The sequence below is a fragment of the Pholis gunnellus genome (genome assembly GCF_910591455.1).
Source record: "Pholis gunnellus genome assembly, chromosome: 6".
NCBI lineage: Eukaryota > Metazoa > Chordata > Actinopteri > Perciformes > Pholidae > Pholis > Pholis gunnellus.
In genome coordinates this window covers 25283414-25301743 of record NC_136532.1, presented here as the reverse complement: position 1 = coordinate 25301743, position 18330 = coordinate 25283414, and the positions used below count along the sequence as shown (strand labels likewise).

The 18330-nt window shown below is 43.3% G+C and overlaps 1 protein-coding gene across 1 annotated transcript in view; it reads left to right on the top strand.

Moving 5' to 3' along the window:
* rasgef1ba (RasGEF domain family, member 1Ba) overlaps nt 1-14444 on the top strand; it is a 29849-nt gene extending 15405 nt beyond the window's left edge. The window contains exons 6-14 of the mRNA XM_079161128.1: nt 331-405; nt 1417-1512; nt 1977-2079; nt 4665-4744; nt 6304-6399; nt 9071-9166; nt 9916-10039; nt 11137-11209; nt 12908-14444. Of these exons, the coding sequence (XP_079017254.1) occupies nt 331-405; nt 1417-1512; nt 1977-2079; nt 4665-4744; nt 6304-6399; nt 9071-9166; nt 9916-10039; nt 11137-11209; nt 12908-12932 (768 nt within the window). The 3' untranslated portion in view covers nt 12933-14444. The remainder of the gene's footprint in view (nt 1-330; nt 406-1416; nt 1513-1976; nt 2080-4664; nt 4745-6303; nt 6400-9070; nt 9167-9915; nt 10040-11136; nt 11210-12907) is intronic.
* Nucleotides 14445-18330: the final 3886 nt, after the last annotated feature.

Genomic DNA, 18330 nt, shown 5'->3' with positions numbered 1-18330 from the left:
GCTACATTTTAATGGAAATGCTTCGGTTCTACCATAGAAATGATCCATTAAGGACCCTCAGTACCCTAATTAACTCTTGAATTGATTGAAGCACGCCTGTGTTACTATAGTTGAGCGGCCACAAGTGACAACTGGAGGATAACAGTAAATGCTAAAATGTAGTGTAATGTCTATGTAAAGTTGGCCAACATCAGCCACCTGAAGCTTCCCTGAAGGATTCCTCAAATACTATTTTTAAGTCAAAGGTGTCAAAGAACATTCCTCAGCATTCTTGACCGAACTAAAGATGGATGCAGGGACTTGATTTCCCCCTTTTCCTTCCTTCCTCAGGAGAGACTGAGCTACATCGGACCTGAGGAATTCGTCCAGGCCTTCGTCCAGAAAGACCCTCTGGACAACGATAAGGTAACGTCTGCACGCTCTTCTAAGAATAAATCGCCAGATAAGAGCAGCACATGCGTGGTAGTTTATGCAAGCCCGACCGGTCTTCGTCTGCCGTTGGTTTAGAAGCGCGTCGGCCTAGTTTCTCCTCCAGACGGATGTTAAGTTTACACAACACACACAGACAGACAGACAGACAGGCAGGCAGACAGCACCGGTCAAAGCGAGGTCAGGTGATTTCTAGACTGTAGCAGCAGACCAGATATCACACACACATAAACTCAGACACACACACACACACACACACACACACACACACACACACACACACACACACACACACACACACACACACACATAAACTCAGACACACCTCACTGACAATTTCCTCAAATCATCCCGTTTGTCTGGACATCATGGACATTCATGCGTCTCATCTCCTAGCAACCACCGCTGCCCAGGGTGTATTTTTTTAGGAAGGGGAGTTTGTGAATGTGTGTCTCTGGCGGTGGGCTCTCTTGTCTGGCGTTTGGCTGCTAGGCAATAGCCCCCCCCCCCCCCCCCCCCCACCCCCCTTTTTATTTTTGGTGAAGAGAGATAATATTTTGGAGGGGGTTAAGGCTGCCTTTGTGCCTCGGGCGAACCCGCCTCGTAGTCCAGCGAGCCACTTGGAAAAAGACGAGAATGCATGTTTTAAAATGCGACGTGTCCACCGGCGGGGGGACACTTGATGGGGGCGAGTGGCGTAAGGCCAAAGGAATGTGTGGAATTAGATCAAGAGGAATCCACACAAAGGACCAGCATGCATAATGTGAATGACATTGGCCACTATTGTGCTTGTAGAAGCAGAGTGAAGTTGAGCGTGATTGGAGTTTATTTTCTGTGTTCAGTGATGCATTGACTGGGGGGGGGGGGGGGGTGGAGCCAATATCAGCTTTATTTAGCCAGTTCAGTACTATTCATTTTATTTTTTTGCTTTGCAGTTAGCTCAAATGCTAATTGCATGTCTGTTGTTGTTGTTGTTGTTTGTTGCAGAGCTGCTTCAGTGATCACAAGAAGGCCAGCAACCTGGAAGCGTATGTGGAATGGTTCAACAGACTCAGTTATCTGGTGGCTACAGAGATCTGCATGGTGAGTAACGAACACGGAGAATAAGAAAGCGCCGTGCAGGAGGAAAAGACAGAAGAGTGTGCTGCAAATACTGATCATTGTCATCAAATAACATGTTTGGTCGCGCTTGAGAAATGACTTAATCATGAAAATTGTTGATTCAAATGTTCTGGCACTTCATCCTGCTGCCACTGGACATAGCAAGAGGCAAAGATTATTATTATTATTATTATTATAATAATATTATCTAACCAAAAATAAAATCTATACATCTTTACGTCAGAGAAGCTGGAACAACTCCTGTTTTTTGCTTTTAGATCTTTGCTTAATAAATAACTTAACATTTTTTTTTTTTTTTTAGAATCAAAAGGATAAAAAACATCAAACTGTCCCATAAACATCAGTACCTTCTGCAACCCATTTTGCAGTCAGTCATGGAGGCTAATGCAGTTTTGTTTTTAAAATGTTCTTCATTTTGTTAACAGCCCGTGAAGAAGAAGCAGCGAGCTCGAGTCATGGAGTTCTTCATCGACGTGGCGCGCGAATGCTACAACATCGGCAACTTTAACTCCCTCATGGCCATCATATGTGAGTCCTGTTCTCCTTTTGCCAGCTCTCTGTGATAACACGACATGTGATTTTATTATTGTATTCTTCTGTCAGTCGGCACTGCTTGTTAGCTGAAGCAGAACTCTGTATAAGGAAATGATTTTTGCACCAATATGCGTCACATTTTCTAGAATGCTGTCGCTCTCTCTCTGCACTCGTTCCGGCCGATCTGCGCTCCGGCTCTGTCGTCAGTAAATCAGATCAGCGTAGGAAAACGCAATTTGTTGTTCGGCGAGTAAGCCGTCACGACTTTGTCCCAGTTCATTTCCAACGTGCGTGATTTCCTTGAGTCTAATGATCTCAGTGAGGGGAGCGGAGCAGCAGTTCATGCAGATAATTGTCTCGGTGGCAGCTTCTCCCCGTGGCCTTCTGGCATTTGACTACTTTGCAGAATCACTCACACAGTATCGTGGATGCTGCCGCAACGTCACGTAACAGAAAACATTACCGTTAAATACTTGTATTGCATGCGTTGTGAGAGAGAAAACATTTTTTTCTGACGTGATGCTGTTCGGCGTGCTTAATCGTGAATATGTGATCAATAAAATCAACAGATATTTGGACAATTATTGTAATTTATTAACGTACAAAACATGTTATTAATGTCTTCTCCTCAAAGACACCAGCCTCCAGTCAGACAACAGCGGTTTGACCTCGCTGATCATCGAAACACACGCCGTTCAAACGCGACACAAACAAAATAAAACTCATCAGAACCGTCCGAGTGAGTCCAACAACAGCATGAAAGAGACAGAATGAGTCACGGATATAAAAAAAAAAGAGAAGAACAGTTTCACTGTTTGCTTTGTTTGACGTTAAAAGTGACGTACTCGGCTGTTTTTCTTGGGTTTTCCTGTGTTTAAAACCCCACTTATATGCACTAACTTTGGTGGGATAGAAGGGTTTTAGAAAAACAGAGTTACGGCTGAAAAGTTGCTGATTCAATCAAGGAGTCCTGAAGGAGTTCCGACTCATTTGACCCGGACCCAAAGCCACTTAACCCCAAACTGTTCCAGTGGAGCTTTTCAGAGGCCACAGATTAAAGTCTAGATTCATTAAGCAGCTTCCAGATGTGAATGTGTTGTAAATATGTTCCCTTTTTTAAAATAGATACTCCACGCAAAACTAGCCCGCTTAGATAAAGACGTCAAATAATTAAGACTCATGTGGAGCCCGAAAGCACCTCGGAGACTTCAGAGAGCTCGCTGGAGGGTCCAGCCGCCGGCCTCCAAGAGATGTCCCAGTGTTCAGAGGGGAGGGCATCTGGTCATCCTCACAGGCCTGAGGGGGGATGGATGTGGGGGGGAGAGGGGGGAGGAGGATGTGTTCGTCCAGGGCATAGAGGTTGTGGGGGGGGGGGGGCAGCTGGAAGAGGACGCAAAGCATCTCGGCAGATGGTCAGCACTGACCAGAGAGAGTGAGAGCACACGAGGGAGGAGGGAGAGGATACTGGAGTGCCAGCTGTTCTCCCTCTCTTTCTCCCCCGAGAGAGAGAGAGCGCCACAGGCTCCACCAGCCTCGTCTCCAGGGAACCACCCGGGTTAGACAATGTATTAGTGATCTCATTAAAGGGTTTGTCCCCCCCTCCCCGGACCCACGAAGACCAGAACCCTACCTGAGATATAGATCAGACTGCATTTAATTCGCTCATGTCCTGAATCGGTAAAGACATCAAATGTAGATGGAAATCTCAACTATCTGGATGACTGGATATCACTAGAATATAGTGAGAGTGGAAATAATGGTGTCGGCGCTGAACAGGAGAAGACATCAAAGATATAATAATGTCATAAAAGGGGAGCGTGTGTCCCAGCGGGGCGACTACCACAGCCAACACCTGTCCACACACACACACACACACACACACACACACACACACACACACACACACACACACACACACACACACACACACACACACACACACACACACTGGTGTCTTTGTGAGTGGATGGAGGTCGAGACTCGATCTGACAGACAGCGTCACACGTCCGCCGCGGTCGGACTCTCGTTGGTTTCTTTCGCCCGCGGCGCTGAAGTGTCACGTTAAACTCAAACCGTCTCCTGGGAAACGTGCAGGAAAGGGGAAAAGCTCGAGTTCTTATATTGCTGTGTGTGTGTGTGGATGCGACTTCCTTTCGTGTGTGCTCGAGGGTTGTTTTTGTTGTGTTGTTGCTCTGCTCTGACGGTGACCCCTCCTGCCTCGTGAACCTGCCACACACACACACACACACACACACACACACACACACACACAGGATTACCATATGGGAAGCAGAGCGCTGGGAGGGGAAACGAGGCGTGTGTTAACTCCATTGTTCCTGCGGCCTTTTTGCCTCGCTGCATCAGAAGAAACAGTGGAGAGAAAGAGAAGGGGGAGGTACGGGGAGGTGGAGCGATGTTAAAGGATGACTGTGATGGGAGGAAGGGCGGTGGAGGTGGTGGGGGGGGGGGGGTGTCTGTCTGGCTGAATGGGAAAAATGCCATGTGTTAATGCGATCGTGTTTGGGTGTTTCCATGGATGTGTGATATCTCTCTCATCGTCTTATTTGTTTTCCTTGCAGCCGGGATGAACATGAGTCCGGTGTCTCGGCTCAAGAAGACCTGGAATAAAGTGAAAACGGCCAAGTTTGACATCTTAGAAGTGAGTTTGCATGAAAAAAGGTTGAACACAAATGTGCACGTGTTTGGTTCTGCAGCACTTAAAAGAGACGAGGCCTTCGGGTTAAATAATTCTAGATATAATAGATCTTCTACGGAGGACAAAATGTAGCCAGAATCTGCAGTTTTCAAACATTTTCTGTTCTCGTCTTCTCAGTTTTTCATTGTCCGACACATGAACTCTGTGGGTTTCTGTTTCTGATGACTAACCGCAGCGTGGGCGCGCTCCTTCTTCTGCTCTGTGTTTGGTTGGGTTGAGTGCGATGACAAAGACAAACACAGAAAATTGTGAGCAGACAAGAGATGAGAGCAAGACGGGACGATTGAGGAGCAGTTTATTAGATTTAAAGAAGACGCTATCGACACTTCTGTTCATCCTTTCGTTTATAGCCTCCTTTGTGTGCACGCAGATCTCACAAAGATAGATAAACACAGTTTGAAGAATCAATGTGTTTTAGCTCTTTTAACATTTAAAGATATTGTGGTTTAAACCTCTGCAGCCCAAATAAAGAGCACTTTATAGCTTGTTAACAATGACCTGATCTCCGGCTTAAACATGTGAACGATCTCACAAAAACACATCCGACACATCTCAGCTTCTTTTTGTGAGGAATACTTTCATTGAGTTTTGAATTTTTTCCCAAAGACAAACATTAAAAAACTCCGACATATCCCCGTTTCCTACCAGCAGCCTCTGTGCACACACAAAGACGCTGCAGGGAAGATGCTCTCTGAGCCCGACGGTTCCTTTTTGAACGAGGAGATCTGAGGTGCAAACGAGTCGGTCTGGGACTCGGTTCTTCAGGTTCCCTTTGCGTCCCGCCGGAGTTCATTTCCGTCTCTCTCCCTCCCGTTTGTCTGTCTCTCTGTCTCTCTCTTCACTCTTTTTGATGATTTCCTTTAAACCTCCCGCTTCGTCCCTGTGAGCCTCATTTGAAGTGAATCCTGGAGTTTGTGTTCGAGGTCACAGACTCGACGGCGTCCTCTTCTTATCTCCTAGATTCCTTCATCATAACTCAGACGGGCTTCTGTCACTGAGGGGTTGAGTTACTGGATGTAGTTAGGATGGAGCTGACTCCTTTGAGGAAGTGACACTTTTTCCCGCTTTTATTATGCAATTAATTATTACCAGCAGTATCGTATCAAATGCATAACTTAAATTAAACTATGAATTACGGAAAAATGTAAAGTTTTCTGAGGGGAATGAAATCCTCACATTGGAGAAACAGAAACCAGCAAATTGTTTACATTTCTGATGAGTATTAATCTATCAAAGTAATTTATTCTTTGTCTGTCAGATAATCAATTTGCTAATCATTTCCAACTTCGTATTTAATGAAATTTAAGACTTTTTCAAAAAGTCCCTCTATGACTCAGAGTCGAAGCATCACAACAGGAACTAAACTTTCAACGCGGTAACAACTAAATGTGTTTAAACGCACTTTCAGCCGCTCTGCTCACCTGTTTGTTTGTTTGTGGAGTTTTGATCGGAGCTTAGCCTGCGCCCAGAAAACTGACACCGTATTCTTCCCTCCACAATAGCACCAGATGGATCCTTCCAGCAATTTCTACAACTACAGAACGGCCCTGAGAGGAGCCACACAGCGGTCGATCACCGCCAACAGCAGCAGAGAGAAGGTGAGGCCTCAACGCACAACACGCACCAAACCACTCCTATTATATACTCCTGTTATATATATTCTCAATATCAGAATATAGTCAGAACTTTTTCCAGTTGGTTCACCTGTAGTTCAGCGCTCATCTAAATGCACGGATTCGGGCATAAATTACATTTACATGCTGACATTTAGATAAAAAAACTCGAGCAAAACCGTCTCCTCTTTATCCGGTTTACGGTTCAACATCCGGAGCCACCCGGTGGATAATCGAGTGGTTTGGTGTCTTGCAGAAGAGCACGTTGACAGCCGCTGGAGGAGTCTAACGTGACCTCTCCATCTGATTACAGTTATGTAAAAAGTTCAGATTGTTATCGCAACGATCTTTTTTTGAAGCAAAGGAACGGTAGAGCAGCGAAACGAACCACCGCTCTGCTCCTCGTCGGGCCTCGTTATCGTCTCGGAGCTGCTCCCGTCGCGTTTGCTGCATCGTGGACTTGAACGGAGGACAGCGGTTGCGTCACAGAGGGTTAAGCGGGTCAAGATGTGAGGGAGGGTTCTTGGTTTCCCTCCATCGTCAAAACACATTGTGTTCTCCTCACCCGAGGAAGAACACATCGAGAGCCAACCGGCGCAGACGTCAGTGGTTCGTCTCCCCCCTCGGACGTCATGTGTTGACCACGCGTGTTTCCACAGAGACTGTGTACTGTCAATATGTATCCGACTCCCCGAGGCATGCGAGCGACCCTTTTATTTTTTTTTTTTTTTTGGAGCTCAGAAATGCAAACATACTTGGACAAGAGGTCAGGGGGGGTCGTGAAACGGAAAGTTCCCAAGAAGTCTGGTATGTTCCTCGCCCTCGTGACCTCTCCTTTTAAGGGCGGGGCTTGTTTATGAGCTGCTCCGGGCGTCTGCTGTGCTGTTGACTCTTGAGGAGGATCAACAGAGCCAACGCTTGTGCTCATTCATCCTGTTTTTGTTTTTTTGCTGCGAGGACGGAGCGGTTTCAATGCTCCCTCAGTTGTTGCCGTGTTGGTTCATTAGCTTGAAATAACATTTTAACAAAATGGCAAAACCGCCGATCCGTCACATCGAGCGAAGTGCTGCAAACGTAGCTGCAGGAGCTCTGTGTCTGATCGACACACTGGGACTCTGCTGCTGTTGTGGACATTAGGCAGCAGGTATAATAATAAAGTTGACTTATGGCACTTCAAAAATGCAGCGTTTTGCTTAATAGATGATCAAAGTTGCAGCTGATAGATTTTCTGTCTAAACTAATGAGATAATTGTTTTAGTACTTCAGCAAATGATCAAAAAGAAAAGACTGCAACAAGAGAGAATGCTGAAATAAAGGAAATGGACTGACAAACCCCCCAAATATGAATACAAATAAGTTTAAACACAAAGAGATGCTGGTGAAGACGCATGCACGGCTTTAAATAGTACACATCCTCTACAGTGGATCTATTTATAGGACACACATCCAGACCTGGCGTCTCTTCCAGACCCTCAACACCCCCGATGTGTCCAGCTGTGACAACGACTTCCTCTCTGCTCCTGCGGCGCACTTTTTTCTCTTCTCTAAAAGCAGAACATGTGTGTACGAGACGTGTGTGTGTGTGTGTGTGTGTGTGTGTGTGCACGCATGACAACAGTCTTCAGATCCTGAATGCACGCCGGCTCCTGTAAACCACATCCTGCTGCTACGGAGCCCTCGGAGCACGCTTTGTAAAGACTTCTCAGCTGTTTGTTCAAGGACAGCGAATTCAGAGACGAGCTCACGATGCAAGTCGGCCGAGACCCAAAACATTAAAGGGTTCGCTGGCTTTTGTAAAGAACTAAAGGGGAAAGTTTGTGACACAATCGCAATGACGGTTTATCAAATGCACATTTTAGTTTTTGGTCCCGTGCATCATTTAGTCTGCTGCTCTCCATCTGGAACACTTTTAAAAGCTCCATCATGAATGTTTGATCTTTTGGGGCGGAGATGTGTTCGACTGTCACCTCTCTCCTGACAAACCCCGAGTTTTTATATTTTATTTTTTATAGGTCGCTGAACCAGATTGCTGCAATTTTGTCGACAGTCTGGAACAAAAGTGGTGTTTACCCATCAGCCTTAGCAACTGACAAATGGCAGATTTAACCAGCCAGCCGGTTTGATTTCCCAACGGTTGATTCTGTGCCAGGGAAGAAAGGAAAATCCCCCATCGTGTAAAATGTACCGATATTTGAATGGAGTCTGGTGCTTCTTTTATTATTCCCCACCTTACTCTCCATCAACATCAATGTTTGTGCCCAGACAAGCAGTGACCTGAATCATTGTATGAGGGTGACAGTTAATTATTTAAGGACTGTAAAAGGGGGAATTCTTCTTCTTCTCTGGAAGTCATCCTCACTACTCCAGCCTCACTCTGTCCTGGGTGCATTGTTTCAGGTTATTAAAGGTTGTATTCGTACACGCTGCTACAGGCCTGGAAAGCTCGTTTCTTGTTCATGATCAGAAGAGAAGACGGTCTCTTTCTTCCCTGGAAATGATACTGAACATTATAAGAGATCCTCTTTATATCTATTGTAATCCTCTTCCCTTTGAATGAACGTTTATAGAGATCACACACCTGTGAGTCACATGGAATCTCCCCCCCCCGCTTCTCCACGGTGAAATGTAATCCCTTTCTCTTTCTGTTGTCTTGCAGATTGTCATCCCTTTCTTCAGCCTGCTCATCAAAGACATCTACTTCCTCAACGAGGGCTGTGCCAACAGGCTGCAGAGCGGACACGTCAACTTTGAGGTAAAGTTTTGAATTCCCCCGGAGGGAGTTTCCTCCCGCCAACAGATTACGCAGATTTCCTCTAATCTCCCCCCCGTTACTATTTACTACACATGGCGACGGATTTGGTTTTATTTATCTCCACTTCCCTAAAGAACGTTAGTGAATGAAGAAGTGAGACCTGAGTGTTTTAAAGTTCAGCTGTGTTTCCGTGGAACGAACACGCCGACCAGTGACGGGAGACTCACAAGTGTTTCCACTGGTCTTTGGTCACAGCTACGCTGAATCACGCACTATTTTAAGGTTTCATTCCATCCTGAAGCTGATTCCTCCTCCTCCTCCTTCCCTGTTATGACTTTCATCACACTACATTTGAACACATTAACGCGTCAGGACAGCTGACTATAAGCAACCGGTCGCAAAACGTCATTTTATTGGGGTCGCCAAATAAATTAGCAATTAGCTTCAATCGTCTTTTATTTAATATTTATATCTGCAGTACACCTTTGGGCCACATGAGGGAGCCTGAATGTTGGTATTCTAAAAAAGATTGTAGCCTACTTAAGAAATTAAATCTAACATTAGAAGGCTAGCATTAAATCTGTTTTACTGATGAGCGGGGAAAAAGGTTGTTTTTTAATGTGGAAATCGATGGTTTGTCATTTTTAAAAAGTGGGCCCCTGCCCCCCAAAAAATATGTTTGAAACGCTGCTGTAGATCCCGTTTGAATATTAACCCGTAGTCTCTGTTTTTTTTTTATTTAATTCCAGAAATTCTGGGAACTCGCCAAACAAGTGAGCGAGTTCATGGCCTGGAAGAAAGTGGAGTGTCCGTTTGAGAAGGATCGCAAGATCCTGCAGTACCTGCTGACGGCGCCGGTGTTCACTGAAGATGGTACGTTTACCAATAGATCAATGAATCAATGAATCAATGATGAAGACTGTTTAATTAAGAATATCTTCATGACATACTGCTTCTTTACTTTCTGGCCAGGAGGTTAGATGGTCAGATTAATAGCACGCTGTATGTGTTAGCGTTGTATGTTAAAGAACATACAGACATTAGCATGCTAATTAGCATAGCTTATCATAAAGACTGGAAGTAAAGGGAAACCGTTTCGTTCACTCTCTCCGAAGTTAAACATGGATTATTATTAGTTACAATAAAAGCAACACAGCACAGTGTTGACTAAATAAATCATGTTACTTTACATCCAAAATGATAATCAAAATACTGTCCGTGAGAGTATAGATGTGGAATAAAAATAAATAACAGTATTCTACACACATGTAGTCGATCACAGACAACAGACTCTTTTCCTGCTCGGCCTCAAACACTCTCGTACGTTGTTATCGCCTCTCAAACCGGAGCGGCGCTGAGAGTTTCTTTCTGCTTTAATCCACATCAAAGTCGTGTGTCTCCGGCTCTTATCAGAGAGACGGGGAGGTCTGTAAAATCCTCCTGACACTGAAGGTGCACCGGCCGAACTGACCAATCGGCCGAGGGCGCTCTGATCCTCCACAGCCGACGCTATCGGTGATAGTGATGGTGAACATCCTCCTGTCCATCAATCTGTTAACGTAGACCGAGTGTGTGTGAGGAAGTGATGCCTTTCCATTTTTTTATTTATCTTTAAACTGTTTTTCAGGCTCCAAATTAAGTTAGAATCTAGTGGAACTACTTTTCTTTGGGTTCCTGCGATGGTTTTAAATATTTTACTGTTTTATTGCAACTTCAAGAGAGCTTCTTTTTCAGTTTTTACAGATTTCCTTTGCGATGTAACAAGATTGTCTAAAAGTGGGAAATGATTTTCGCCACTCATCCAAAATGTGTATTTTTTTTTTTTGCAAAAACACCATTTATCACAGTAAAAGCATTTAAATATGAAGAAAATACACAAGTGGACTGCAGAGTCCTGCATATCATGAGCCTTAACTTGTTCAAATAAGTAATTCTAGAAAAGCTAAAGTTTCTTTGATTCCTCGTTGCAGCGTTGTACCTGGCGTCGTACGAGAGCGAAGGTCCTGAGAACAACATGGAGAAGGACAGATGGAAGTCTCTGAGGTGTGTATGATCTCTCCCCCCTCCCCCTCCCCCTCCCCCACCCCCACACACAAAAACACACACTCACCCTCGGGGGCTTTGGAGTCTTTCAATCACGCCTGTCGGCTCACATCCCGTCCTGCTTCTGGACAGGCAGACCCAGAGGGCTGTAGGTCACACTGATGCTGACCTGCACGCTATTCAATAAACGCACACACACACACACACAGGTGCTCATCATTCTTCTTTGTCACACCATCGCTGGCAAAGACACGCGCTAAGGACATCAGTCATTTTCACACAATTACACGCCCCCCCCCCCCGTTATCACTCAGCACTCTGGACGCGAGTGTTTGAGAGGATGGATGAGAGAAAACCGACTTTGTTCAGTCGCCTCTAACTCGTGGAGGAAAGCCCCGGAGAGCTGACGGAGGGATATTTCCTCTCGCTTCAGCAGCACACGCTGAACTTTTAATTTACTCAAAACGGGGTTTCTCCAGCAATCATGAGATGTGTCTGGGGTGCATCACGTTTTTAGCTTTTTAACTCATCCAAACCCAGTTTCACAGCTTTACTTACACATTTTTACTGTGAAAATACACGAGACGGGGCGTGTAAAGCCAGAGTTTATGGACGGTGATCACATGATTTAAAGTTAGCGGTCATGCGGCAGGTTTCCAAAAACGGAAACGTGAGTCAGATCCTCTGGCAGAGGTCGGAGGTGAGAGCATGTTTTGGACCTGTGAGAGTCTGGTGGGCCCGCTCTGCTGTGTTTGTGGTCACGTTTCCTGGTCGCCCGCCAAGCCTCTCTGCCCCCCCCGCCCGAGCTTTGCCTCCGCTGCGACGCGACCTGTCACTTTATTCTGTCCGAGCTGCGTCATCAGACCGTGTTGCTCTGACCGGAGAGGCTGTTTAACGACCGTCTCGCTACACATCAACCCTGGAAGTCCACGACAGACGAGCTGCGACTTAGATTGTGCTTTTTATCGTCGCAGTTTACAACTGAAACATTTCCATCACATTTGACTGAATTGTTATTTTTTAGAAATAATTGCTGAAGTGAGAAGTTCTTAGTGATTTTTTTTATTTTTTTGTAAGATTGAGTACAATATCAATGCACCGTAAAAAAGTTGAGAAACCGCAACGTAATCAAGAATATTGAGCAAAACTGCAACTGCATCTTAAGCTGCTAATAACAATATAACTTTAATCATTTGTTGCTTTTCAGGAACATTATCACGCAGGTTATTTGTTGGCAATTTTTTTTGGTAGTTTTGCTGAAAAATCTTGCCTTGAAATTTTCAATTCGCTCAACTTTTTATGGTGCTTTTTCAATTATTTTTTTTCAATTTTCTCTCAGATGTATGTAGATTAATTTCAAATATTCTGAACCTTTGAGTCTCAGAATTGGATTGTTTTAGGGACTACTGAAGTAAATTAGCATTCTTGCTAAACTCCGGCATGTTTACGTCTTGTATTTTATATCGATGTGCATTAAGGTGTCCTGTTCCTATCACATAAATGAATAAGTTGTATTAAAATATTAGTATTATAAGTTCTAGGGAGTTGCATTGAACTCGTAAAAGTTCCCTTTAAAACGTCTTCACATTGTAAAAAATGTAAAACAATCGACCTTGTTAACATTCAGAGGATTGTGTTGCGGTGATGGATGTTTACGCATTAAACAAACGAGCATCTGTTTCTTTCTCGTCCTCACAGATCCGCTCTGCTAAGCAGGGTCTAACCTCAGGAGACCAGAGTGAAGACAAACCCCTGACAAGCGAGCCGGTCGACGCCGTTGTCTAAAACGATGTATCCCCGTGTTTGAGGGGAAACGACAATCTCTACTTTGGCTGGCGAGGATCTTTTGTGCCCCCCCCCGCTTCAGATTTCTATTAAGCTCCTCCCCCTCTCGCCTCTTTGTGCTGTATATTTCAGGACAGCTGTTTTTTCCTCTTTGTATGACTTTGTAGTCTTTTAAAAAAAAAAAAGAGAAACGCTACAAACCTTCACAGTAAAGCCAAGGCTTCCTTCTGTGAGCCGCTGGGGTTGTTTGCCCCCCGCCCCGCTACTTTCTGTTTTCCACTAAAGCTACAAAGTTAGCCGCTGGTTGGCTAACTCAACAGAAAACGCTACTCACGCTGGTTCCATAAGCCAGCGTCATTTGTACGGAGAACTCATGAACTTTGCCTGGAACACTGTTGTTTATCTTCACGCCAGCCGTTTATTCCTAGTTTTTGTTTTCGTCTCCTTATTGTGCGAAACCCGAGTATCTCTCGCGAGTCATGTTTTTCTGAAACTTTTTGTTCGTTGTGATGTGTAAGAAAATGCACTGGCTGCATTTAGAAGATTAATAAGAGTTTTTTGTTTTGTTTGTTTGTATAAAGTTTTGTGGTTTTCTTGAGCAGCAAAGCAACACTTTTGTCGTTTTAACTCTGACACACTAAAAGGCTTCAGTCAGCTTTAAGCGACGCGTTTCTCGTGTGGTTGAACGTCTTAAAACCCTGTTTTCTCTGGACTTGGTGTTTAGGACACTGTTCTTTTGAAGCCTTGAGCAGTGAGCTTTGAATGGAAGATGTCATGATAGTGTTTCCTGTTGTCCCTGATGATCCGTGTTAAGATGAGCCCCACTGCTGCTGAGAATATAAACGGGGCTGAAACCCATTCACACGTTCCCCTCTTAGTTCCTGCTCTAATGTAGAAACACCAGTGTGCTTGTGCTGCCCCCTGTTGGTTCAGTCGGATAAGTGAGTGGATTTTGTGTGGTCGAATAATGTGAACTGAGGATTTCTGTTTAAACCTCTACACATGCTAAATAATATCCTTTTTTTATTTTTCATGTTATTAAAAAAAAGTAGTTTTCCTCCATTTTTTATTTATAAATCTATTTGTGTAGTCGCATTATGTCCTCATGCCAATATTTACTATTTTATTGTTATTTAATTTCGTACTAGGTACAGAACATGTTTAAGTAGATATTGGCTTAACCATTATTTTTATATACGAAGTTTGTATGAAACGCTTGTTTCTCGAGGTACTGGCTCAGAGTATGAAGTTGAATGACGGACGTCTGCTTTGCCTCGACCGCTCCGCCCTCAACACGCTGCTGTTGTGGTTCGTTGTGTACATACTGTGTGTTTTGTTTTCCTCCGCGTGTTTATTCTTTTGCATTTTGACTGTTGAAATGGAAAAGAGGAACCGTTTATAAAAGAATTAGTAGTGATGAAAAGAGTTAATAAAAGAATGTTTAAAAGTATCAAGGGACTGTGTTTCTATCATTTTTAATATCACGGTATAACAATAAAAACGTTCAAGCTCTTTGAAGCTTCGTCTCAGACTTCAAGCAATGGAGGAGAAGAAACTCTTTGATAAATGTTCACTTATCAAAGAGTAGCAGTTTAGCTGCAGATAAATATCACCAATAAGTAACATTCAGAATAAATAAGTAATGGTTCAATAACTTTTAAGTCATTTTAATGGCAGGATTGTATAGAATGAAACAAGTCAGCATTGTATGCCATAAAGAGTCAGTTTAGTCTAGTAGACGTGTTCTACTGCACTATGCTGCGAACTTATGACGTACTATACTAGATTTGTTTCAATTAAATTGTATTTACAGCCAAATATCACACATTAACCTGACACTAAGATGACTTTATGGCTTTTTGACAGTTTTCTTCATATTTAGGGCTTTTTGACATGCTATGACTTTTCATGGCATTTCTTTCGATATACTACAACATTTCATTACATTTCTCGACACACAGCATGTATATTTGTAGTATTACAGCAGAAAAGGGTGTAGTGCAACAAGAGGCAACAGAAAAAAACAATAAATACGTAAATTAACAGACGTAATGTAAAAAGAAAGATGTATAATCCTAGACTGACTGAATGGTTGAGTTCCAACTATTGCACATATGAAATGTTATTAGATCCAACATTGCACATGAATGAATACATTGATTGTTCTTCAGGTTTTGGTTTGTGTGGTTTATTGTGATCAGAGGTTGATTGTAAAATGCGACCGGAAGGAAGGAGCTCCGGTATCTCTCCTGAATACGCGGCGGTGGAAGCAGCATGTTTTCGGGATGATAGCTAAGCTATCGCTTAGGCTGCAGAGCGGACACGTCAACTTTGAGGTAAAGTTTTGAATTCCCCCGGAGGGAGTTTCCTCCCGCCAACAGATTACGCCAGATTTCCTCTAATATCGCTTTCTCCGACCACTTCCACGTCCCAGGACAGAAATGACCTTCTGAACCAGTCTGTGAACTTTCTTCCTGTCAGCAGTCGAGATGCTGCAAACCAGCAAACCAGGTATTCTGACACACTTTACTGTCACTTTCTTCATTTTTCAACATGCTAGACTGTGACTTTTTGATGACTTTTTGTTATTTAAGACTTACAACACTACGGCTCTTTTAATGTAATACTTTACTATGACTTCATACATACACACAGTATGCACACTAGGCCTTTTTAATTCCATCTTCATGGCATACTATACCATGATTTTATGGGGAGTTTTTTTATGGAATACTCTACTATGACTTTTTCTTGACATACTTAATTTCACTATGATGTTTTTATAGGACAATCCAAACTATGACACTTTTTTTTAGTATACTATACATTTACTTTACGACTTAATTAATTCCATTTTTTACAGCCACAGTCTCGACACAGACTGGCTGGACTGTGACAGTCTACATCAGCCAGGAACAGACTGATGCAGAGCGTAACAGCAGGCTGGTGAAGTGGGCGTTAACACGGTCTGTGCGGTGCGTTGCGGGTCTGGATCTGGTGTGGGCTTCAGTGAAAATATGACGCTGACTTGAAACCTCAAGCAAAGGTTCAGCGCTTATTTGTTATCATCAAATCAAACTAAATCTCTAAAAGCATAACTTATAATTGAGCACAAAGGTTCAGGACCTGGAAAACAAACCCACTAAGCGGAACAGACTTATAGAAGGCACACTAGTTCTATCCATTCATGAAGATATTGTAAAGCAATATTAAAGACACTTAAAGTTTCTCGTTAAATCATTTACAGAACTTTCTTCACGGAATGAGAAATATAAGAGACATTATAAAATGCTGTGTAAGCCCAAACAAAACACGTGATCAATATTTCATGAAGTCAGTGAGGAGAGACTAAATAATGAGGAACGTTTCCTGCACAGAAGCAGGAAATAGAAATGTGTATTTGGCTCCACCAAGTGACCACATGATGTTATTACAGCTGGTATTGTTGCTGAATTACACTTCTAGCACCCACAAAGATTTGAGGTAATAATGAACTAAGACGATGGCTTTTTAAGATGATTATTTATAAAAAAATATATTTATATATATATATATATTTTTTTTTTGTGTAGTCACAATCTCATCAGTCTTAGCATTCTGCTCGCTTGTTGTGGTTTGTAACCATATGTGCTAAATGGGACGCCCGTCTTTTCCTCTGAGGACGTGTGATCTTTCAGAAAGTAATTGAAATAAAGAAAGAAATAGTGTCCTACCCATTGGCATTAAAAATGTATTCAGTCAGCGGTCAGCAAATGGTCAGCAAATGTCCCGATTATGACGTCAGTGTTTGTGACATTTATGTCACAAACACTGACGTCCAAAGATGCGCTGGACTATAATAGGACGGTTAACATTTAGGAAAACACAGCATCATATTATATAAAAGAGACCGATACAACAATCACTCTCTGTGGCATGAAAATATGACGCTAAATATACCAAATGAAGCACCAACAGATCACACCGAAGCAGTGGTGCCCAACCAGGAGGCGTTATATTAGTTGACCTGGTCACAACCCACAGACATGATAATGGATCACAAGAAGATATTGATGCGTTTCCGGAAGGTAGGAGGCCTAACGGGATGAACTATGACCTTTAAATTATGCCAAGCTATTACATTTCAGCTACAACATATCAATATATGTTATCCTTTGGCAACTGGAGGTCAAAAACTATTGAGCAACAGACTGCACTGTGAACAACGTCATGCATTTCAAAAGGCATAACCTCATCAGATTCTCACCATAAATCAAGGCTGATTTTGGGGTCTCGCAGCTGAACTAAGCAGCACTGGTGGGGGGGGTCGTAAACATAAAACAGGAAACACATGTAAACACGTGGAGAGTGTGCAAACTACAAAAAACAGAGCCAGCTGCCCGGCGGGTTTGAACCCAGACTTTGGCCAAAAACTGTCAATTCTTCCAACATGAACATGTGCTTTGCTTTGTCAGAGTGCCCTTGAGCAAGTCACTGCAGTAGAGAAGGCTTGTGAGTCAGCCTCTAGTGTGAACATGTTTGCTCATTCAGAATATGTCCTCAGATCATTTGCCAGCCTCTCTAGATTTGCTTTCAGGTTCAGTTTGGGAGCCGGTGACCTGGATTCTCTTTACTTTGTTGTGTTCTGAGTGCTGCAGATGAACCAGCTTTGGCCACCTGCCATTATTGTTCTGTGTCCGTCAATAAAAAGCTGCTGCAGGCCAGGCTGCTCAGACATAAACGCACTGGGAAAACCAATTAATCATTCCTGGACGTGAAAGACTGCAGCTTTGGGTCTAGACTTCTGCTTGTCCCCCAAAAAATGAAATGCATGATATGAAAACAAGAGATGAAGATGATCAGAACAAAAGACTGCACTTTAAATATCTGATACTGACTCTCTTCACTGCTCAAATCAATGTATGAACCAAGACTACATTTTAGTGTCTTTCAGCTCTTTTGTTTCGGTTTTCTGGCCTGAAATGTTACCGTTTCGGCTCGCTCTCACCGCTCTCTGCCCGGCACCAAACTGTAGAACGACAAAGTGGAAGTGAAGAAAGAGGAACACCTAGCAGCGGAGAGATAGATGTTGTTTCTTAGGAGTTGGTGCAGAGGAAGCCGGAGCTAAAAGGAGAGAATATTTGGATTTCTAGGCCAGAAACACAACTCCAAAATGATGTTTTCTCTGGTTCTACTGCCCCAAAGAAGTTTTAACGTGAGCTAATATGTACATTTAGCTAAACAGCAACTAATGTTGCTCCAAGCTAAAATAACAGGAAAAAGCAAAACAAAACCTAATAGTGGCACAAGAAGAGAAGAATCCACTCAGTTAACTGACTCAGTGACGTCATAAACAC